This window comes from Hemicordylus capensis, chromosome 1 (genome assembly GCF_027244095.1).
Source record: "Hemicordylus capensis ecotype Gifberg chromosome 1, rHemCap1.1.pri, whole genome shotgun sequence".
Classification (NCBI taxonomy): domain Eukaryota; kingdom Metazoa; phylum Chordata; class Lepidosauria; order Squamata; family Cordylidae; genus Hemicordylus; species Hemicordylus capensis.
The window spans coordinates 356179195-356198770 of record NC_069657.1 but is presented as its reverse complement, the minus strand read 5'-3'; the positions used below and the strand labels follow the sequence as shown (position 1 = coordinate 356198770).

The window sequence follows — 19576 nt, the reverse complement described above, 5'->3', positions numbered from 1 at the left end:
GTAAGATATTCCCCTCAGGGAATGGAGCCATTCTAGGAAGAGCAGAGGTTTCAAGTTCCCTCCCTGGCTTCTCCAAGATAGGGCTGAGAGAGATTCCTGCCTGCAGCCTTGGAGAATCTGCTGCCAGTCTGTGAAGTCAATACTGAGCTAGATAGACCAATAGTCTTGACTCAGTATATGGCAGCTTCCTATGTTCTTAACCATATAAGAGCAGGTACAAATGTTACTTTTTTCAATATACAGCAGCTCCTGGACAGAAATAAACATTTCCTAGGGCTTTTGATCATGGGAACATACTGATGGGGTAATTATTATCTGGGTTTTGCCTTGAAGTGGAAACAGCTACATAGCTACAAAATACTGATTAGTAAATGTGTACTATAGATAATATATGGTAAGAAGCATAGCAGCAAATGAAACTGGTTTTTGTGAGTTTGTGGAAATCTCTGTGCAACATCTAGACTAGTTAATCACAACTAAGCACCATTAAAATCAATAACACAAATCAGCCATGACCAACTTAAGTCCCATTAATTTCAATAGGCCTTAGTCTGGACGTTGCCCTCTGAATCCAACACTTGGGCACAAATCCACCATAGCCTGTTCTGTAATGTGGGATAGTTTAAGAATGAGGAAATCCTTTTCATCTTTCTTCTCCTAGGTAATATCCCCTATATACTCCAAATATAACCTTACTTGCCCCCTGATCATTTCACTTGTCCAGAGAAATGAACTAGACATATGCAAGCCATTTTCTTCCCCCTAAGCCAGGATCTTATGGATCATAATTTCCTTCCATCATGGGAATGTTAAGCTATTTTCCCCATTTTGTGCAAGGACCTAAAACTGTGGAACTGGATGAGGTTCATGTTTTTTAAAAATCGAGTTTTATCTCCAGGACACTTTTTAAAAGCTGTGTTTGAAAGTGAAAGAGCAACAAAAAAGAGTGTGTGCAAAGGGAACAGAGGGAAAGAACAATCTAGCCAAAAGTGAGGACATTCAAGGACGCAGAGAGCCAAACATGTCAATCATAGATTGCTTTGGTGCCAAAAAATTAAAGCAATCTATTTTTATATTGGTAAACGTTATCAGATAAAACAATTTGAAACTTTCAAGGTCCACTTTTGCCCCCACTTTCCTGGATGCCCTGCTCTTCCTGCATATAGGTGATATAACTCACAGATTCCATTGAATTTAGCTTTATATGAACCACTTTCACACTTACAAGGCAAAGATGGCCTGCTGTAATTGCACCAGTACAGGTCCAAGAGCAAGTATTTTCTTATACAGTAATGTCATTTCCAGAAAAATGAATTGCACTCAAATACAGCAATGAAAGTATGCAGGTATCCATGGCTACTGTTGTGAACTCAATAACATCATTTGTACAGCTGTGAATACTTGTAATATGGCCAATTAAGTCACAGCCACAGCATTAGGGAAATCATTAGTAAACACTGATGTCTTATCTGACAAGGGGGTATTTTCCAAAGTAGATGGAAACTTGTATGTCTCAAGATGAATATGTTTACAACCTTAACAAATTCATTTTAGTTTTCCCCAGAGCAGATGAGTGTTGAGAAGCAACTGCAGATTTTTGTCCATGGTAATCAGTTACATATGATTGACAGAGACATGTCTAATAATGGTGGCTTGTATGATCTAAAGAACAATCTGATGTAACAGATTTCACATTTTAAAACATGCATATTAATTTCTAACTCCTCTTTCAATATTTTTGGAAACCTATCAAGAATTCCGCAGAATGCTTTTAGATTTAATGCTGGCTTCAATTCTGATAAAGAGTGGCTAGTTCTGGTGCACTTTGTAATGGTAAAGGGGAAGGGGAAATTAATTTATGATGCGGGGAAACATGTGTTCCTGAGGCTGGTTCTTGATTTGTAAGCCATAGTTTGTGGGCAACCAGTGCTGTCTGCACTGTATCACAGTGGGATGTATTTCCCCTTTTTCTTGTGATAGAAGTAAAATATTATTCTGAGCTAATTAATTGGGACAGATATGCTGAGGGGGATTCTTTAAGGGGGGGGGAGAGGGAAATTTACCTTCCCAGTGGTGGCATTACTCCCCAATAGCATCCAGGGCTGGTCGCTGTGGCCCAGTTTGAGCCTCCATGCAGTACCTGCATAGTGTGCAGTGGGCTTCAGTGCATGCGTGAAGGCCATCAGAATAGATAGGCTGGCATGCTCTGCAGTTACCGACGGCATCCCGAACCAGGCCACAACCACTGGCCTGGGCTGCTGTTGGGAAAGTCAGCAGGGGGGGTAGAGGAGCCTCTGCTGTACTGCTGCCATTGGGAATGTATGTTCCCCTCCTCCCACCCTTTGGGAATCCCCCCTTGTAAAGGGGAAACCTCAGCAGATTCACCTTTACAAACATTGCCCCGAATTGGTTAGGACCAGTTTGGTTTGAACATGGGCCAGTCGAGTTCAATCTCAGACTAGCACCCCCTTTTTTTGAGGAGGGGCATCTGGTTTTAACTCAGACCGGTCTAAACAGTTCGCACAACCCTATTTGTCAAGACAGGATCCTGGCCATACTCTTGAAAAGTTATTTTATTTATTTAACCATCACAGCGATAATGATCATTTATTTTATTTAGTCCTCTTGTCTTTATTTGTTAGCTTCTTCATGTATTACACATGCATCTGGATGTATGATTACAGTTAAACAATATAAATAAAATAGCATGTATTTGTTCAGTATTAACTTATTCAGAATTATTTTTGATTTATTTATTATTCAGAATCTATTTTTGATTGCACATGCATGCATCATGGTACTTACTGTTGACACACAGATTCTAGCTACCACACTGCACTTTTCAAAACAGTTTTGAAGTTGAACCAGTTTGAAAGAATTCTGGGAACTTGCTGAGGTGGTGCTGAAAATTCCTAGCCCACTGTCACAGAACTAAAATTCCCAGAATCCTTTCAAGTTGGTTCCATTTCAAAATGGTTTTGAAGAATATAGTGTGGCTAGCACCTTAGTTGCATCAGTTTTAGAACCCCCAACCCACTATGCAAATGATTGCAATAAATAATTCACCTTCTTTAACATTTCTCATGCAAACTTATCTATTACCAAAACCAGGGGCATAGCTAGGGGAGAGGGGGCCCGTGTTCATCCCTCTCTTGGGCGGCCCCCCAGAGTGAGGGAGACAATGAAGAAAATAGGGAGGGATGGAGCTGGAGGGCCCTCAGGACCTGGGGGCCCGTGTTCTTTGAACCCTTTCGTTCAATTATAGCTACGCCCCTGACCAAAACAGGGTATGAGATTTGCTGGTGGAGCCAATCAGAAGCAGTGTTCACCCAGGGTTCTTCTGTAGAATAGAGAGTGTGCTTGTACTTATGCAAAGTGATGTTTATAGCTATGAATTTAACTTTAATGTGAAACTTCTTAAGTGCTTTCCTGACAAGGCAAAGGGTGGCACCAGGGCAGTAACTGGTTCTGATGTAGTTGCCTTAGGGGAGTTCACAGCTGTGAGGCAGTTGGGGCTTAGCAGAAATGAACACAGCCAAAATCTGCACTGCTCACAAATCCCATCTTATAGAGTCTTTCCATGCGGGCAGATTCTTGCATGTATTGCACTTGCAGTGATGGCGATAGAATACGGAATGATCCAGTTCCTATTTTCTGAAAAGTAGTAAAACAGAATTAAAGGAATAGGATACAAACCATATATGGGTTCTGCATATAAAAAGAGGTTGCTCAGAGTGTGGATCTCTCTTCTTATCAGAGTGTGTCAGTTTTGCATTTCAAGTTCCTAATTAAAATGCATATATTATGGCTTTTTTGGGGGGGGGTCATCATTACCTAGCAAAATATTATAGGTGACCTATCCCCAACCCCCCTGCCTCTCCAGTGTTTGTCCCTGCACTCCCAATGAAGAATGTCTTGCTACACCCTGTAGGGACCCAAAGAACAACAACTACTACGACGACGACGATGAATATTTATATACTGCTCTTCAAAAAATATATATATCTCAAAGTGCGTTACATAGAAAAATAAATAATACATTAAAAAGATGGTCCCCTGTCTCCAAAGGGCTCACAATCCAAAAAGAAACATAAGGTAGACACCAGCAACAGCCACTGGAGGGATGCTGTGCTGGGGCTGGATAGGGCTAGTTGCTCTCCCCCTGCTAAATATAAGAGAATCACCATTTTAAACTATGTCTCTTTGCTCAGTTAGCAGGGGTTAAGCCCTACTAAGGGCTTTGGCATACTGACTGTTCATACTGACTATGCATGCATACTTTGGCATACTGACTGTTCTCAGCAATATGCCTGGCCTCCCCCTGGAGGACCCAGGTGCCACTTCATTCTGCCCTGCCTCATGACTGGCCAGTGCCAGTTTAAGTATGGAGAAGCATGTTGGGACCCCCATTTGCACTCCACCCTTCCACCCCACCTGAGCCTTTATTAACCGCCCTCTGGTGCTGTTCCTGTTCTTCCCCTTGTTAGTGCCTTCCTTGGCCAGTCCCGCCACCCCTCTACCCCGTCTCCCACTTGCTCTCAACCCTGCTCCGCCCTGCTCTCCTAGCCAGCAGACATCCAGGGGTGTAACTACCATTAGGCAAGGGGAGGCGGCTGCCTGGGGGCCCCCACACCTCGAGGGGGCCCCCAAAGGCAAGTCAAATGTGAGGTAAGTGTGTGTGTATCAGCGAGGGGCCCATTTTAAAATTTTGTCTCTGGGCCCAGTCCAGCCTTGTTACGCCCCTGCAGACATCATCAAGCTGAGCTGGGAGCTACACAGAGCTCCTTGCCTCAGAATGACTGAGATGCATGGGCTCTTCAGCAGCTTTGCCGACCGTTGCCCCAGGCACTTGTCTCCACTCATCTCCCAGGCTGCAAGGGAGTGACACTGCCTCTTCAAGGATTCCTCCAGTTGCCGAGGTGAGTGGTGTGGAGGTAATGGCCGGACAACTTGTTATGTGGCATGGGGAGATGCTGCTGACCAAGAAATGCAACTCTTAGGCCCCTGCAATACAAATAAGTAGTTGCGTAGTTCTTTGGATCCCAGCCATTAAAATGTTTTGACCATGGCATCTTCTTTGATAGATTGAACAATTATTTCTGGCACATACTAATATCGTTTCTACCAATCAGATACCTGAGAATAAGTCAGATTCCATCAAGGCTTCAGGGAATATAAGATGCACTGAACACGTTATATTTAAAAAAATGAAACACAGGCTTTATAAACAGGAGGCAAAAATATTTAAACTCCTTTTAAGTTCAGCTGCACAAAAAAGACAAAAAATCTTTGCCAAAGTGATGGCAACTTCGTGGCAACTTTAGCGGGAAATCAAATGAAACTGCAAAGCATGTGTACCTGGTTGGACTAAATCAAAAGCCAGACTTTCAATACTCACTATATACTTTGAAATATTTTTCTTTTCCTTTCTAAGCTTTCTTCCTAGCGATATAGAGCACATATAATTAGCAGCACATTAGTCTTCTTTGGCTCTCCAGCGGACTGCTATTATCACCTCCTCATTGCAATATATGGTTTCCTCTTGTTAATCTTTTTCTGAAACTGACCTGATTTCATATCTGACAGAAAACTCAGCTGAAAGTAGGGGCATTTACTGCCTTCTTTTTTTGTTTCAGATATACCAAGAGGTGTTCATAATTTTGAAAGGCTGATCCTTCTACTAGGATGTTATAACCTCTCCACAGGTCAAGCTGCAGGCCTTTTGTGCCAAGACATCCCCAGAACTCCAGCTTTCTATAGCACAAGTGTCAGGACTACACAAGCTCAGTGGCTTTTCTGCACATGAATCTGCTCATGACTAAGGAACACAGCTGGCTACTCTTTACAGGAGAGCCACTTAACCTGTGTAGCTGTCTGTGGCTTTGTCCTCCTGCCTCTATTGAAAGGCACTGCTTTACTAGTTTTGGATTTCCACATAACACAGCAACATGGCGATGCAGGGAGACTAGTTATCCCCCAGGGAAAATGTACAATGTGACTGAAACAGTGAACCACATCTTCTGTTCCTTTTCTCAAAGTATTGTAGCTATCCACATTTCTACTCCCTCATAAATACCTCATAACAGTTTAAAAGGAGTCACAAAAATGTTTTTGGCTATGATTTAGGATGTATGGCAAATTTACAGAGAAGCTCAAGAGAACATAACACTGCAAAAATCCCAGTGAAAAAATTAAATTACCTCCTGTGGGAAGATCAGATAATGATGTAATTGGAAAGTCACTCCATGCTAGAGAAGGAAGGACCACGTTTCATGTTGTCATCATGTCTCTTTTTATTTATTGGTTCCAGGGGAAGGATATATTCATGAAAGATGCAGCATCCCAATTGTGCACTAAAAGGCATTAGCACCCGTGCTTCATGGACCAGCCAACATTAGGCATTCCCCTTTCTAGTCCATCGTAGTTCAAATTCATCTTAGTTCAAATGCAAATTAACCTGAATACCATTGACTTTTTAAAGCGGGAGCCACATTGTTGCTTTACTGGGGAAAGGGTTGATGAATGGTCCACTCACATTTCTGACTATGGCAACTATGCCTTTTATATAAATTAAGCAATTTCATCTCTTTTTATCTGCAGCTTTAAATTAAATCAATATAAGACAAACACAGCTATCCTTACCCCTGCTAAAACATCCATTTTATCAAGTGTGCCCATAATCAAGGTTGCCCATTTCCCCAGCAACAAAAGGAGATATTTAAAAGTCTGTTTAAAAATGAGAAGTAGCTCTCCATGCCTTCACATGCCTGACTCACAAAACTCTAAAAGGGCACCAGCTTCTGTGCAGTTGTTCCAACTCCCTCCTTCATCAGACAAGAAGGAGAGCATGGAAATCAGACTTAGGAGTCAATCAATGGAAGTCAATAAGATTCAGTCATAAGGAGTTATCAAGCCCATAGATGGGTCTAGGCCAGAGGTCCTCAAACTGAGAGCTTCCAGATGTTGCTGAACTTCAACTCCCATCAGCCCCAGCTACAATTTATGGTGGCTGGGGATGATGGGAGCTGTAGTTCAGCAACATTTGGAGGCTCCCAGTTTGGGAACTACTGGTCTAGGCAGTAGCCGGCCAGCTTCATTTTACTAAGCAGCATGTACCACTGCCACTGCTTGCATGTCAGAACTGCAGATGAAAATAATGTGTAGCTGGAACTACTTCTCACAGCTTCTGGTCTTCTGAAGAAGTAGGCAGAGGTTACAGCCAGAGAAAATGAAGGAAAAAGTCTATATCTGAAAACAAAAACTCACTATCCTGATCCTCCTGGCCTCTCCTCCAAGTCCACATTGTGTACCAGTGACATTTTAAGAATGCTAGTAGCAATTTTTACCTCGATATTTTCCTGTAAACTCTAAACATTCAAAACAACACAGAAGTGTTTTAATGTGGTGTTCACACTGGCCAAATGTGTGGCCGATTGTATCAGTATACAAATGTCGCATGGTGTGTTTAATTCCTTGGAGTCAATTACTGACACCTGGAATTGTGTCAGTCTGCCACCTCTGCAAATCTGCAGCCTGAGGCAGTTGCCTCACTTGGCCTCATTGGTGGGCTGGCAATATCTTCTCAGAGCTGGAGCTGGCTCTGATAGCCAGGGCTAACCCTAACCCTAACCCTTTGAAAACATGAAATCTCAGAAGCTAGAAAGGTGACAGGTACATGTGAGGGGAAGAGATTCCAGTTGCCTGTATAGCTCCTTACAGCTCCCTGTGCCTACCAGAAGCAGAATAAATCATGTAAAATATGCACGCCTGATGTAGCTACATAATTTATGTGAGCTTCAGAACTCAGCTTTCCTTAGTTTGACTTTTTAGGGCAAATTTCTTTCTCTCTCTCTCTTTTTTTTTAGTGCAGAGAAGAGACAGCCCTGGTGTTAGTAGCAACTTTGGCCTTGTATTGTGATACTCCATCTGCAAGCAACCTCCTAGAGCAAGGATGTTTAAATATTTTGATAGTGAATCTCCTATGGGAGGAAAGCTGCTCTTGTGGTAGCAAGCATGACTTGTCCCCTTAGCTAAGCAAGGTCTGCTCTGGTTGCATTTGAATGGGAGACTGCCTGTGAGCACTGTAAGATATTCCCCCCAGGGGATGAAGCCACTCTGGGTAGAGCATATAGGTTCCAAGTTCCCTCCCTGGCATCTCCAGGATAGGGCTGAGAGAGCTTCCTGCCTGCAACCTTGGAGAAGCCGCTGCCAGTCTGTGTAGATAATACTGAGCTAGATGGACCAATAGTCTGACTCAGTATATGGCAGCTTTGTATGTTCCTATGAATCTCCCAATTCAGGAAAGTAATTATCCAAGCTTCCTCAAGCATAAATGAAGCAAACCCTTGCTCCTGACACTCTTCACTATAGTCCTTTTCCCAGGGGCAAGTAGATCAAAGAAAGAAGGGAGGTCATTTGGCAAACAAAACTCTGAACAGCAAACTTTAATGGGAAAAGAAGTTATGGAAGTAAAATGTTTGCAAGACTGGAAGCAGAAACATAAAAAGCAGGCAGCAACCCTAGGTAACACAGTGAGTGAAAACAGACAACTATGGATTAAGTGGTGACTTACTTGGTGTGCAAGAAATCATGTAGTCAGTAAGTGGTTGGAGGAGGAGAGAACCTGGGGCATAGCTTTAATTGAACGGGGGGGGGGACACACAAATGTCCCTGAGGGCTACTGTGGGATAGCTTGATCTTTGCTTTCCCCCAATGCCTCTCTGAGAATGGTATGAGCCCATGTTCACCTTTGGTCCCAGGGCCCATTCTAACCTTGCTATGTCCCTGGAGAGAGCCCATAGCCATAATTTCATCTTGATTGGCTTTTGAAGGCGTGATCATAGTTATTCTCTGATTGTATGCACCTATAAGATCTACACTGTAGCAACAGATATTACCTTAAACGTATTTATTATTTGAATGCAATGCTTTCTGTAGAAATTCTTGTCCATAAATAACATTACAAAGATTAGAATGGGAAATTATTCAAATGTGCCACTACCCTACAAAGTAGAAGTTTGTTTCAATATTGTTCTTGTGTTAAACAAATTTTACACTGTTACGGACAAATAGGTTTCAGGAGTAAAATAAATAAATAAATAACTGGACACTAAGTATGTGCATCTGTCTTCAATTGAAGGAAATGCTGCCTGCCAAGCTTAAACCAAATAGATAATACGGCTTTTTAAAAAAAAAAAAACCCAAACCCACAAAGATTACTACTAACAAAATTCTAACAGTGGTGGAATCCAGTTGCTATAGCAGCAAATTAAACAAATATATGAGATGCCATGGAATGCTGAAAAACATTTATGGTCTGACTAAGTCATATTTACCACAATTGTGAATTTTTAATAGGCAGGTTTGAGCTTACTAAGCAGGATTCAATAAGTGCACATTACTTCTATGTAAAATAAAACAACAACAGCACCTTTGTAAGTTTACAGGAATGCACACCAATGAAATAATCTGAAGACAAATGGAAATATTAACCATAAGAAGGCAATTTCTTTCTTTGGAATGGTGTAAATGGAAGGTTTCAAAAAATGCCAAATTTCTTCTAGTTTTCTGAAATTTCTGCCGAGTAGAAAGTAGAACTATGCCCAAACAGCAAGCAGTTCCTTACTTTCTCTGCTGCTACCCTGCCACTTTTCTGGCTGCGGTGCTTGCCCTTGCAACAGCCGTGCAGGACTGCAGCACCGCACCTGGAAAAGCAGCGGGGCGGCAGCAGAGCAGGAAAGGACCTGCTAACTGGCTCCTTAAAGGAACCGCTTCACGCCCTGCAGAATTGGTTCAGCGCTTCCCAGGGAGACACCAAACTGGCCCAAGCACATAGGAACATAGGAAACTGCCATACACTGAGTCAGACCATTGGTCTATCTAGCTCAGTATTGTCTTCACAGACTGGCAGCGGCTTCTCCAAGGTTGCAGGCAGGAATCTGTATGCTTTGGTAGTTTGTTGGTTCAATAAAAAAAATCTTGTCCTATAAAAATCTTGTCCTATCTTGGAGAAGCCAGGGAGGGAACTTGAAACCTTCTGCTCTTCCCAGAGCGGCTTCATCCCTGCCCTGAGGGGAATATCTTGCAGTGCTCACACATCAAGTCTCCCATTCATATGCAACCAGGGCAGACCCTGCGTAGCTATGGGGACAAGTCATGCTTGCTTCCACAAGACCAGCAATTCTCTTCTGTAGAGGAGAAAGAGCACAATCCACTCAGCACTGTTGTTACACAATATCCACTTATTTCCAAAGGGTTTGTCCAAAGTTCCATTTAGTAGTCCCTTTGAAATGAATGGAAGATAATATTTGTATAGCACTTTTTGAGTAAGCAAAGTGCCTCTCATGTATTCCTAACGTTATGAAGCACACAAAATCTGGATTTGGAATATGAAGTCAGTAGTGAATACCCTATATATAATGGTGAACTATTATTCAGCTGTTCTTAGAATCACAGCCACACTCATCACACTCTTTAAGGTGGGGCTGCTCAACTTTGGCCCTCCAGCCGTTTTTGGACCACAGCTCCCAGCACCCCAAGACACAGTGTCCAATAGTCAGGGATGGTGGGACTTGGAGGCCAACATTTGCAGGAGGCCCGAAGTTGAGCAGCCCTGCTAGAAGGGTTTCTCTCAAGGAGATTCCTAACCAGTGTTCCAGGGATGGAGCTATAATAGGGAAGACGGCTTCAAAGAACCTGAACTGCCCGGCTCCTGAGGACTGCCTGACTCATTCCTTCCCCCGAGTTCCACCCATTCGTCCTCATTTCCCAGCTGTGTTAGTTACTACAGTGAGGGAAATAAGTATTTGATCCCCTGCTGATTTTGTCCGTTTGCCCTCTGACACAGAAATGACCAGGCTATAATTGGAATGGTAGGTTTATTGTAGCTGTGAGAGACAGAATAACAACAAACCAACCCTCAAAAGCCCAGTGCCCAAAAGTCAGCGATGGATTTGCATTGTAGTGAGGGAAATAAGTATTCGATCCCCTATCAACCAGCAAGATTTCAGGCTCCCAGGTGTCTTTTCACTATATGCAGGTAACGAGCTGAGATGAGGAACACCCTCTGTAAGAGAGTGCTTCTAATCCCAGCTTGTTACAGTACCTGTATAAAAGACACCTGTCCATAGAAGCAAGCAATCACTCAGCTTCCAAACTCACCACCATGTCCAAGACCAAAGAGCTGTCGAAGGATGTCAGGGACAAGGTTGTAGACCTGCACAAGGCTGGACTGGGCTACAAGACTATCGCCAAGCAGCTTGGTGAGAAGGTGACTACAGTTGGCACGATAACTCGCAAATGGAAGAAACACAAAACAACTGTCAATCTCCCTCGGTCTGGGGCTCCATGCAAGATCTCACCTCGTGGAGTTGCAATGATCATGAGAACGGTGACAAAGCAGCCCAGAACTACACGGGGAGAACTTGTCAATGATCTCGGGGCAGCTGGAACCATAGTCACCAAGAAAACAATTGGTAACACACTACGCCGTGAAGGACTGAAATCTTGCAGTGCCCGCAAGGTCCCCCTGCTCAAGGCAGCACATGTACAGGCCCGTCTGCAGTTTGCCAATGCACATCTGAATGATCCAGAGGAGAACTGGGCAAAAGTGTTGTGGTCAGATGAGACCAAAATCAAGCTCTTTGGCATCAACTCAACTCGCCGTGTGTGGAGGAGGAGGAATGCTGCCTATGAGCCCAAGAACACCATCCCCACCGTCAAACATGGAGGTGGACACATTATGCTTTGGGGGTGTTTTTCTGCTAAGGGGACAGGACACCTTCACTGCATCGAAGGGATGATGGATGGGACCATTTACCGTCAGATCTTGGGTGAGCACCTCCTTCCCTCAGCCAGGGCATTGAGAATGGGTCGTGGATGGGTATTCCAGCATGACAATGACCCAAAACACACAGCCAAGGCAACAAAGGAGTGGCTCAAGAAGAAGCACATGAAGGTCCTGGAGTGGCCCAGCCAGTCTCCAGACTTTAATCCCATAGAAAATCTGTGGAGGGAGCTGAAGGTTCGGGTTGCCAAACATCAGCCTCGAAACCTTTCTGACTTGGAGAGGATCTGCAAAGAGGAGTGGGACAACATCCCTCCTGGGTTGTGTGCAAACCTGGTGGCCAACTACAAGAAACGTCTGACCTCTGTGATTCCCAACAAGGGTTTTGCCACCAAGTACTAAGACATCTTTTGTGAAGGGATCGAATACTTATTTCCCTCACTACAATGCAAATCCATCGTTGACTTTTGGGCACTGGGCTTTTGAGGGTTTGTTTGTTGTTGTTCCGTCTCTCACAGCTACAATAAACCTACCATTCCAATTATAGCCTGTTCATTTCTGTGTCAGAGGGCAAACGGACAAAATCAGCAGGGGATCAAATACTTATTTCCCTCACTGTAGCTGCATGTGTTTTGTTCATTCTCTCTCTCGCTTGGAACAAGGAGGAGAATGAACAAAATACACAGCCAACAATGAGCATGGCTGGGAAATGATTTCTGGGGTGCTTGCACAGCTCTTCCTGGGCTCTAGTAATGGCCTCTTACATGTGATATCGCATGCAAGGGGTGCAGCCAGTCTGGAGGGCCTGCCCAAGCTCTCTGGAGCTCATTCCCAGCTAGTGCTTCATTGACAGGTGCCTGTCTTTTCCTTTCTCTCCCTCTGGCCATGCTCCCTTGCATGTGATGACACATGTAGGGGGCATCACTGGTGCGTGCATAAAAGCACTGTTGCGTGCATATAAAAGCCCCCAGCAGGGCCACTTGGGAGGGGGGAACATAGGCCCCTGCTATGCTACTGCAGTTTTCAGAATATGTATTGGTTTGAATGTAGCCATGGCAGTACAGAAAGTTGTACTCATAGAGACTGAAAGACCAGACTAATACCCACCCTCTGATTTCCACTCTGGTTTCTTCAATTTGTAGTGTTAAGAATGGCAACCACAGCTTTACTCTTCTACTGACCCATGTACTTTACTCTCCTACTGACCCATGTATGGAGAGGAGAGCTGGTTTTGTGGTAGCAAGCATCACTTGTCCCCTTAGCTAAGCAGAGTCTGCCCTGGTTGCATCTGAATGGGAGACTAGAAGTATGAGTACTGCAAGATATTCCCCTTCGGGGATGGAGCCGCTCTGGGAAGAGCAGAAGGTTTCAAGTTCCCTCCCTGGCTTCTCCAAGATAGGGCTGAGAGAGACTCCTGCCTGCAACCTTGGAGAAGCCGCTGCCAGTCTGTGAAGACAATACTGAGCTAGATGGACCAATGGTCTGACTCAGTATATGGCAGTTTCTTATGTTCCTATGTTCCTATGTACTTGGCTCTTATGGCAACACAGACTTCTACCTCTTTTCCCACACTTCTGACAGACTTTTGACATTTTAACATCTTTTTTCAAGTATTCAGCAGGTTATCAATCTGTTTATTAAAAAATGTCTACCCTGCCTTTCTTCTTAAGGACCTTCACAGGAAACTGCTTTATACAGAGTCAGACCATCGGTCCATCTAACTCACTATTGTCTACTTTGATAGGCAGTTGATCTTAAGATTTTCCAACAAGAGATTTTCTGAGCCCTACTTGGAGATTCTAGGGATCGAATCTTGTACCTGCTGCATACCATGGATACTCTACCACTGAGGTATGGCCTTATCCCTATTCGAAGTGGTAGCAAATAAAACAATTATACATAAAATATCATAACAACATTATGACACAACTGACTAAAACCAGCTAGCAGTAATAAAACAGATTAACCCTCAAAAATTCAGTTAGTTCGTTATTTGTCACGCTGTTGTTGTTGTTGTTTTTAAAACCTGAAACATTGTTTTGGGGAGCAAAGTAGTAGTTTTGTGATCACTAAAAGGGACAGCCAGTCAGCATTCTGCACCACCAGCTTCTGCAGGAAACAGGGGGGAAAAAGTTGCTCCTAAGCTTGTTTTCATTATGGAGTTTGCATGGCTAAAGGGTTGGTGTAGAACTGCAGCAAACTCACCTCTCAATATATACCATATGCACATGGGACCTTTTAGCAAAATGTGTTCACTTGAAGTATCTGTATATCCTGTGTAACTGTCCTGTTGTCTGTCTGTAGCTTCATAACGTGTAACTTATAGTATTTCAGAAGAGCCCTCTACTGTGTATCTCACCATTAAAGATTCAATAGGGGACAGTTAAAGCAATGATAGAGAATCATGAGCTCTATCTGTTAACTTTAGCCCCATCTGTAATGTGGAGATGGTAATACAGGGTAGTTGTCTTCACAGGGTGGTACCCTTGTCTTCAATATGGGGTAACAACAGTGCACTATATTATTAAAAATATGTATATGCTGCTTTTCAACAACAAAAGTTCTTTCAAAATGGTTTACGTAACAAAAGGAAAATGAAAAGATGGCTCCCTGTTCCAAAGGAGCTCAAAATCTGAAGAGAAACACTAGTGAGACACCAATGAAGGCCACTGAGAAGGACATTATGCTGGAGTTGAATAGGGATAGCATACCTGCCAACTGCCTCAATTTGCTGTGGGAAAGCCACGAATTCCCACCACATTTTCCGGTTCATGGCCACACAATGGAAAATCCCAATTTCCATCACCTCCCCTTCAGAGAGTCAAAGCTTTGAGGGAGGAGACCATTGCGGAGAGACATCATCTCTCTGAAGGGAGCCTGGCCACAATATCTCTCTCTCAGAGCGCACGGATTTTCCTGCAAGAAAGAAGGGTCTGATTTGTTTAACAGAGCACTTGCTTTATATCCCTGCAGAAAGGATTATTTGATAGAGCACTGACTTCTTTGCTTTTCAGAATATTAATCTCTTCAGTTTATATACTGACTCACTCTGCAGAAAAGGGTCAGATTCATTTGAGAAACAACTTGCTTCAGAATTCAGTTTACATCCCTGCAGGAAAGGGTAAGATTATTTGACAGAGAACTGACTTTGCTTTTCAGAATAATGTATTCAGTATATATAATATAACCCTGCAGGAAAGGGTCAGATTATTTGACAGAGCACTGACTTTGCTTTTCAGAATAATTTCTTCAGTTTATATAATATATCCCTGCAGGAAAGGGTCAGATTATTTGGCAGAACACTGACTTTGCTTTTCTGAGATCTTCTGAGATCAGATGGTTGCTTTGGCTCAGTGCCTCTCTTTCTGTTATATGGGCATAATTTTTCTTAACTTCCATCCCTACTCTCCTGTAATATGGATACTGTAATTTTGGACAGTGTCTTTTTTGTCTCCTAGCTAAGGAATCACTTTCAGAGGCTTTTAATTTTAAAACACACACACAAATATACACATGTTTTCCCCACACAAGAAGATCTGAAAGATCATGAACCTCTGTCTTTGCTGTCAAATCACTGCAATGATAAAAAGCCTTAGGTTGTTCTATTGTTTCCGATGAGCAGCTTTTAAACTACTTTTACCAAGAAATAATCAAGGCATCAACAATAGTCAGGGAATCTGGTCTGCAGACAAAAGAACTGTTGATCTAGTGCTTTTTTATGTCTATGGTTCTACCAAGAAGACCAGCTATTTGGGAAACATACACTGGTGCATAGTAATTGTTAAATTCCAGTTTCTTCATTACAATGCTGGCAGTTGCCAAAAGCTTTTAGTAATCAAGGCAAAACACTTACATGAATAGGCCAAAGAACTATTGCCTAAATCCTGACCACACAGAAATCAATAGAAATGTTGGCTTCTCGATTTTATCTTCAGATCAGTCAGCCAGAATATAATTCATATTGCTTTGCTGCAGCCAATTTAGACTAAGTCTTTTTTTTTTTTTTAAGTGAAGATGCAGTGGAGACTGGACTTACTTTGGCATTAAATCAACATTGCTCCTGATTTATTAGATGTGCAAGATTTGCTAACCATTAAAAATAACACTGGGACAGATGGCAACTGACTGTGTAAGCTGGATGTAGCACACTCTCTCAAATCTTCAGTTTAAGGAAAGCAGCTGAAAACACATACAAGAAAACAAGGTATACGGAAGGTAGCCTATGCAGCTTTCTAAACAAAACATGATCACATGTCCTTTTAAGTGTTTGCTTTCACATTTCTTTTAATTCTGGTCATGGATTTCAGATTCCTTCCTAGTTACCTTCTATTTAAAAAAAACCAAAAACCATAAAAGGAACAATCACATAAAATACAAAGAAAGCATCAAGTTATAACACACTGGCACATCATTCCTATAATTATCAAGTTTCCAGTTCCGCAAAAGCAGCTCACACTGCCACAGAAGATTTTGTTTTCTCTTAACAAAAAGCCAACTCATCCCTTCCTGACCACTTCAATAAGAAAGAAATTCAGTACTGAAAATGCCACAAAATGAACTGTGAACAATCTGTTTAAGGAACTCCGGTGCTTATAATGTGAAGCAAGCAAACAAGCAATTTCCCTATACAGTAGGGTGGGTCTCATGTTTTTTGGGTAGGACAAGCATTCCTACCCTGCACTTTTATCTTGCTCAAGACTTTGAACATAATAACATAAGAACAGCCCTGCTGGATCAGGCCCAAGGTCCATCTAGTCCAGCATCCTGTTTCACACAATGGCCCATGCATATGCTCTTCGAGGTCTTCTCCATACTCCATATGCCATTTCTTATGGGTAGTAGCCTAATGGAGCATGTGCAGAAGGAAGTTCCCACAAAGAAAATTCCCTGCCCCTTTCTTTTCGTAGGGTTACCAACTGTCCTGGAATATCCGGAATGTCCTGCATTCTAGGGGAGGAAATATTGTCCCGTTCAGGACAGTTTTTTAACAATTTGTCTTGTTTTTTTTAACAATTTTTAAAATTAAATTTACTTTTAAAGCTGCCGCTGAGCAGCGGTGGCAGAGCGGGATGGCAGTGAGTGCAGATCTCCTGCCTTCCAAACGATGAAGGGAAGCCGCTCTGGGGCAGGGCCAGGGGCCAGGGCTGGCTGGGGCGGGTTGTGCGCTGGCGAGTGGTGTGACAGGGGAGCGGCAGACTAACTCAGAGTCACTAGAGCACTCACCGCTGTGGCTGCCAGCCTTGTGGCATTGTCCGGGAGGGAGGGAGGAGTCAGGAGAGCGGGCGGGCGAAGACCTCCCTTCCTCGTCCCTGTGTGCCTCCAAATGAGGCAAACGGGCCGATTTCAGGCTCCTGTGTATGAGCGTGGATGCACAAAAGCTTGAAATCTGCTTGTCTGCCTCATTTGGAGGCAGACAGGGCTGACGAAGGGAGCTCTTTGCCCTCATGCCCTCCCTCCTGGACAGTCATTGGCTGGCGGCCGCACACGTGACTGATCTAGCAACTCTGAATCAGTCCACCACTACACTGTCATGCCACTCACCAGCGCGCCACCCGCCTCAGCCAGCCCTGCCCCTGCCCCTGAGCAGCTTCCCTTCATCGTTTGGGAGCCGGAGAGCTGCTCTCGCCACCATCCTGCTCCGCTGCTGCTGCTCAGTGGTGGCTTTAAAAGTTTTTTTTTTAAGCGCCCCACCCCTAGGTTGCCATGCCCCCCCCCCACCCGGAGTCCCTGTCCTGATTTCTGCCAATGCAGTGTTGGCAAGCCTATTTCTAAGTGGTATCCTGAAGCCCATGAAAAACTTCTCCTGAACGTTTGGAGGCTACAGATGTGATAGGATCGGGTTGTAAGGCTATATACTTGGAAATGATCATTTTTGAAATCAGTTGGACCTATTGTTAACAGCTGAGCTTATTATGCCTGATCCCAGAAGCAGCCCTGGTTGCAACTGCATCACCAGGCTTGGAGATTGCAATTTTGCTATGCTCAGGAGTTGCACTGCAATGTGAGCTCCCAGTTTATGTTATACATGGGGACAAGTTGCTTAGCTGGCAGTGGAATGGTAACCCCTAGATTTGGGCTGCAAGTAACACAAAATTGCAAAGGGGATTACCTTCACAACTAGCTATTGCGAGTTATCTGGCATCTGAGGAGGTCATTTTGGATTTAGGATGAACTCTAAAACACTCCTCATCCTCTTGCAAGAGAGAGAACACCTTTTGCAAATGAAGCAATTAGACCAGGAAGGGAAAGCAAATAAAGACAAGTGCTGCAGCAAACTCCCTCACAATAGGGATGAGTCAGTGATGTAACTTTGAAAAGGTGCACATCAAAACTTTTGAAAGAACTATTGGGAAGCCCTTCCCAGCACAAGATACTCTTGGACACACCTGCACACTCCAATTGTCCTCACAATGTGCCTTGACTACAATAGGCGATTCACACACCTTCCTACTCAGGAAGGACAATAAGGCACAATGCATTCTAAGAAGCCTGTAGGGGCTACCCTATTCAGCAAAGTATGACAAAAGAAAAGTGCCCACAAGGCACATTTTGGGATATAAGTATCCCTAACCCCATGATTCAGTGTGCTTCCTCCCCCACCTGGGACTCCATTGCAACAAGAACTCCAGCAGACCACCTAGATGTGCCCCTGTCTACTGAGGCCACCTGAGCTGAAATCACTACCTGGATTGGCCCGAGTACCAATTAAGCCAGCATACTTAGCAGGCACAGGAAGCTGGGTCCACCGAGAAGCCATTCTCGTGGGCATCTCTCCACACTAATTCCTACAACTCTCCTGCTTTCCACTTTGCCTCCCAGGATGGACGCTAGTCTCCAGCTGCCCGAGTCAGATCTTCGTAAGGACAGGTGATATAGCCTCTTGCCCAGCTCCTTCAGGGCTGAATCTACCCCTCTCTCTAATTTCGGAAACTTACCCCCCCATCTTAAAGTAATTCTCTCTAGCCCGCCTGGGAATTTACACATAATTTGGAACTTTAAGATAAACTTGCCTTGCTCTTATTTGTTTTTCTTACAATAAACTCCTTTTGTTTATTAAAACCTCTCTCCCTAGCCGATTTTCTTGAGTTCAGTCACTTGCACAAATTAAAACTGCTGGAACTGCCTCCCGCTTTTGAGCTAGATTCCCCACATTTGCACGAACTGGGGGTGTTGACCAATCATCTCTGAGGCAGTCACATCAACATTATCTAGACTAACTTACAAGTAAATTGTTTAGGATCAGCATGTAAGCTTGAAAGCATTCTGGAACTCAACCAACACAGCCGTCCAAACTTACATTTGTCTTAAACTGACCAAGAAATCACCGGTTTATAAAGGACAGATGTTCAGAAAAGCATTAGGGAGCTCAGTCAGTTGTCTGTAGCCATTTTATCCTCTTAACAGTATCACCCAACTTTACTCTTGCTATACAAACATTACTCTGTTTTTGATCTGTAACTAAGACCATAATAACAAATCATTGATGAATTGTATAGGATCACGTTATATAAATTGTTTTATAAATTATATAAATTGCTGACCTTTGTATTTCAAGGTTAATGGGTGGAAGTATGTTGATCACTGAGCTACATGTACATTAACAATGAATGCTACTGATGGGTTCATGCCTTTAGGCTAGCAGGTTTGATAGAAGGGAGAGAGTGAAAGATCTCCAGTGGTATCCATTATATACACAATTTGCAAAGTGTAGAATGGTGGCTAAGAGACTGGGTTATGAATTTGGAAGTCCTCAGTTTAAAGCTATCATGTCTGAACGGCTGCTCTACACAT

The 19576-nt window shown here is 43.4% G+C and overlaps 1 protein-coding gene across 9 annotated transcripts in view; it reads right to left on the bottom strand.

Annotated features, from left to right (window-relative positions):
- Positions 1 to 19576, bottom strand: part of AIG1 (androgen induced 1) — a 133376-nt gene that overhangs the window by 43100 nt on the left and 70700 nt on the right. Inside the window, exon 4 of one of the 9 annotated variants that reach the window (XM_053290250.1) lies at positions 14523 to 14701. The exons of the other annotated variants lie outside the window; for them this stretch is intronic. Coding sequence (XP_053146225.1) covers positions 14588 to 14701 — 114 coding nt within the window. The 3' untranslated portion in view covers positions 14523 to 14587. Of the gene's footprint in view, positions 1 to 14522; positions 14702 to 19576 lie in introns of those variants that run through there. 9 annotated transcript variants of the gene reach the window in all.